Source organism: Colossoma macropomum, unplaced genomic scaffold (genome assembly GCF_904425465.1).
Source record: "Colossoma macropomum unplaced genomic scaffold, Colossoma_macropomum, whole genome shotgun sequence".
NCBI classification, from domain to species: Eukaryota; Metazoa; Chordata; class Actinopteri; order Characiformes; family Serrasalmidae; genus Colossoma; species Colossoma macropomum.
In genome coordinates, this window is record NW_023494810.1 from 31518994 (window position 1) to 31523923 (window position 4930).

General features: G+C 36.6%; 1 protein-coding gene across 1 annotated transcript; it reads right to left on the reverse strand.

Annotated features, from left to right (window-relative positions):
• Positions 1 to 2251: 2251 nt before the first annotated feature.
• Positions 2252 to 4249, reverse strand: LOC118800046 (aerolysin-like protein). The gene is made up of 2 exons (XM_036560193.1): positions 4195 to 4249; positions 2252 to 3223 (listed from the first exon to the last, which is right to left on the reverse strand). The coding sequence occupies exon 2, from the start codon at positions 3203 to 3205 to the stop codon at positions 2252 to 2254; it is 954 nt and encodes a 317-aa protein (XP_036416086.1). The 5' UTR covers positions 3206 to 3223; positions 4195 to 4249.
• Positions 4250 to 4930: the final 681 nt, after the last annotated feature.

Consider the following 4930-nt stretch of genomic DNA (forward strand, 5'->3'; position numbering starts at 1 on the left):
TATCATTAGACTCACAAGTATCCTGTAGTGAGATCAGCTTGAATGTGCTCTCAGGTTCTTTATCCTCTAAATGTGTGTTATTTGAGCATCAGTTCATGGAACTGAGCCTGTGGTAGGTGGCACTTTCAGCACTAAGCTAGCATTGGCTTAGCCCAGCAGTATAGCTCGATTTTGGTTTTCTGTCACTCCAACAACAGTGGCTCAACTTTTCTCTCTGTTTTTGTCATCTACTGTTGTAACCCCATATGGAAAAAATATACACACATGCATTTTTGTATATTTGACATACAATTCATTGCAGTTCATACCAAATCACATTCCAAACACTAAAAGATATTTCAGAACTTATTAGACAAATTATATTTCATGATACATTTATTTAAAAACATATGGGGAAATATTACACCTAGAAATGTACAATACAAAATAAATGTATGTAAATGTGTTTCTCAAATATGTTTGAAAATGTATGAAAATAGCCGGAATACTGTCTAAGGCACTTTACTGTTTGATACCTTTTGAAATGAACTTGCATTCCAGTATCTTAATTTTAAATATTAGCAAATGAAACTTTAATATGGCAAAAGGAGGCATTGCAGATATTGATTGTGAAAATGCAGTTATGATTTGATATCTTGTTTATTTGAAATACATTCCCTGATAGCAGAAAGACAGTGGGCCACTGTTGTCTGGGCGGCCCACTAGTGTACAGCAGAGTATTAGACAAAATTATCATCGCTCATTTTCCACTCACAGTCTAATTTCCTGATTTTTCTATTCTTCCTTTCTTTAGTTCTACTTTGTACTATACTTTAGTAAATAATTTTAATCTAGCACAGCATCAGCAACATTTTCTAATAAATCATTTTATATCAGGCCTAGTCATTGTTTTTTTCTTCTCAGTTTTTTTGTAAAATTTGTCGAATTTCTTTTTAAATAAAAGTCTCTGTGCATTTAAAATCTTTTTGAGGAGATTAAAAACTAGTTATAGCAGGACAGTAATCTGGGTGGTCCGAGGGACCGGCAGTGGAAAACAGTCAGCGGGTGCTGACCTTATCAAGCCAGTGGACCAATATATGCTTGCTGTCTGGGAATGCGTGTGAGCGTCTTACTGCAGACGTACGTGATTAATGCAAAGTACAATGCAAAACACAGAAGTCAGCACCATTTCTGTAACCTTTCTTAAAACTACATACAGTTGAAAAATATAGTAACAAATACAAATAAATACATTAAAAAATATATTTAACAAATACATTTTTGGCCTTTTTTTCATATATTGTAGAAATATATTTGATAAATACATTTGGAATATGTATTTTTTCCATATGGGACAGAAGACCACTAGTCAGAAACTGCACTGATCTGTAGCCCACTAGCTAAGCTCATGAGGAGAGGAGCCAGCTAGCATTAGCCTAGCTTGCAGGCAACAGACCCAAAAATGACATAACGGGTTTGATTTCAGCTTTGTGTCCTTCCAACATCTTCAACCTGACTCAGACTTGGATCATTATCATGTAAACATGCATCAGCTCAGCTTTAGTCAGCCAGAATCGAATATGTTCTGTGGTGAGCAGAGCTGTTAGCATGCTAAGCTAATGATAACACATGGTCCATGTGGAAATGCCACTGGAACGGTTACTCTGTTCACACCCAGAACTATTCAGATCTACAGCACACCTTTTTTGTTCTATTTGGAGGGTTGATTCTATTGTACTGGTGATAAATGTCTAAGCTATTCACACTGAGAGACTGGCTGTTTTCTGTTCTACCATGTGAATAAAAACATGGTTTGTTTGTCGCACACAGGGTTGAGCTGGTGTGTGTGTGTGTGTGTTATTGTTCACATAAATAATAAAGCGAATCAAAGTGAAAATCTCATTTTATTGAGGACAATCTTGCTGTAAAGTTACTTGGGAACATAAAGTCACATAATTATTATTTAATACTTTCATAAAGTGAAACCAAGAACCAATGAACCAATAAGTAATCAACACTAATAAATCAATCAATCCAAGTTTCACTGCAAAGAAATGCTTAAAAAGAATGGACAGCTTTTTTGCCTTATTTTACTTGCTTGCTTTCTGATATTATGTTTATACATCATTCTAATTGCTAATGATATATTCTAAGCAATCAAACAACAGTTATACTATATGGTAGAATGTATCAGAAAGAAAAGAAAGAGCTTAATTATTCAGATCTTTTCCCTCATTTAAATCTCTCTCTTTAAGTTGCTGGGGAAGCCTGACTAGGCTTCATTATGTTCTGTTATGTCTACATCTGCTTTGGTGAAAGCGAGGCCGTTGTAGATTCCACTGATGTTGAACTTCAGCACAGAGTCATTATAACAGGTGATCTTCACTGTACCCGTATATGGAAGTTCTACAACAGCCCGGCCGATGGTGATCTTCGCCTCCACTGTTTTTCCAGGAGGAACTTTGACAGGAAAAGACAGCTTCTCCTCCTTTTCCTCAGAATTCTCCAGAGAGCGTGTAGATTCGACTCCCTCTGTGAAGCTGAATCCACTCTCAATTTCTGCCACCTCTGGAATTCCTGCTTTCACCGACACATTGAAGGTTGATTCTATCTTGTTGGTCACTGACCAGGAGGACGTTTTGATGATTTTCTTTGTAGTTTCTATTGTATACTCCTGAGGAAGAGTAGTTTTATTAGAGTAAGTCATGGATTTCAACTCCTCCACAGCCACCTGAGGAATGATGTCATCAAGCGTGGGATAATCGACGTTGGTAAGGACAGAGGACTTGATGGTGTTGATGAATATGAACCCTAAGCAGTCGATGTCTGCACCTGCGCTTCCAATGACTCCCATGCAGATACCAGAGCCGATATCAATGGGATACTCTGTTTTCAGGCCCCATGAGGTCATCTGTGGAAAAAAGGTGCTGCCAAGAGTTGTCGTAAACTTGATGGCACCTAGACGGGTTCCAGCTCCGTTCCCCCACAGTGAAAGAGAGGTGATATGTTCTCCTTTTTTAAATGTGTATTCAGAGTAAGGCCCATCACCAGGATTTCCAAACTGCCTGGACTGGCCATTGGTGAGCCAAATCTTGATGGACTTTATCTGCCAGCCTCCTGCCCACGCACCTATCTTTTCCAGTGTTGCTCCACTGTCAGTGCCATTGAAGTTGAATGCGCTACCTCCACGTCCACCAATTTGACGGATAGGTACCAGGTAAGACATGGTGTAGCTTTTTAAAGCCTGAAATAATATATTTACACAGCTTATATATTATTATTTTCCATCATTCCAACAGGAAAATAAATAAAGGAAAGGAAAATAAAAATGACAACATGCTTATCAGAATTTTTGAGTTGATTAGTGTATTAGTTTCACAACCTCAAAAATAAAAATGATAACTGAAAATCAACAATAGTAGCTGTGCAACCAACATACATTTCAACTGGTTTCATTTCATGTGGTCACTTTTTTTATTTGTTTGGTTTAGTGACCCATACTGGACAATCATTAGTGCTAATTTCATAATCCTCTGAGTGGGGTTACTCCTTGCTTGATACATAAAGATGAATTAAGAATTATATGCATGCCTATTATTTGCTAACATTTATATAATCCTTATAACTATTCTTGACGCATCATTCAATGATTACAGTAATATAGCATATTTATATATAGTAATAATGTTCAGAAATTTTACATACTTATTAGAAAGGTAAACATGCAAAAGTATGCAAAGTCTTTGCACCACTGGTCAAAATACATGTTTTTATTGATTTTCTAAGTGAACATAAGTTTATCTTCTATTGGAAACATTTTAATACTGATTACTTATTTGCTGAACTTAACATATTGGGGAAAAAATAAAACACACATTGTATATTTTATGTTTTTTTTTTTGCCCAGTATGTTACACTCAGCAAATAAATATAAATCGTGCACTAAAATGTGCACAAAAACTGTATATTTAAGTTTGTCCTCTGTAGAGGATGTAGTTTGACCAGTAAACTTTTACATACGACTGTATTTGTTATATGAGTTACTAACATTGCTCTATTTACTCACTGCTGTTTATTCAGTCTGCTAAAAAAGCAAAATTCAAAAGTCAAAATGAAACAAAGCATCATTATAGTCTGCAATAAAAAATAGAGCAATTTCTAAAGCAAAACTCTATTGTGCCCAAACTTTACATCAAGAAGATTAATGACACTTACAGGAAAGAGAGCTGTTTGCAGAAAAAAGGTGTAAAATCTCTTCAAGGAAGATGTGTGGCAGGTTTCAGTGATAGGCAGAGTCTGTGAGCTCTCTTAAATAGGTCACAGATGCAGGGTGTGGTGTCTGATACTGACTTCCTCAGAAGTATTAGACACCACCCTCTAATACTCAGTTCCTAAGAAGATGGGCAAAAATTCTGGTTCATTACCCCCTATAAAAATATTGTCAGTCCAAAATATCCCAAGTATCTCCAAAATGGCAACTTAACAGGAGAAAGGTCAATTTTTTTTTTATGTTTAATGTAAGTTAATGTGAAGACATTTTCTTCCAAACATTTCTTCTGATCCATTCATCATGAAATTTTCAATCAATTGTAAGATCATGTTTATATACTACTAATATTACTACTACTGCGACTACTACTACTGCTACTACTACTAGTAGTAGTATCAGCATCTGATCCATGCAAGCTCTTCAGCATTTTCTCCTCTCTTCTCAACCCTTTTCCTCCCCCTCCACCCTCTTCTCTCACTCCTGAGGATTTTGTCACCTTCTTTGAGGAGAAGGTTGATAGAATCTGCCAGTCTTTTGCCTCTGTCTCCTCTCCTTCCACTAGACCTCATCCTCTTGTTCTCAATCCCCTAAACTGTTTTCTTCTCTTTCCACAGATGATGCCCTACAACTTATCAAATCCAGTAATCCAACCACCTGCCCACTGGATCCCATCCCGTCCAC

Excerpts from the sequence above, each read along its gene's own strand:
- LOC118800046 (XM_036560193.1), bottom strand. The coding sequence starts at position 3,205 with ATGTCTTACCTGGTACCTATCCGTCAAATTGGTGGACGTGGAGGTAGC.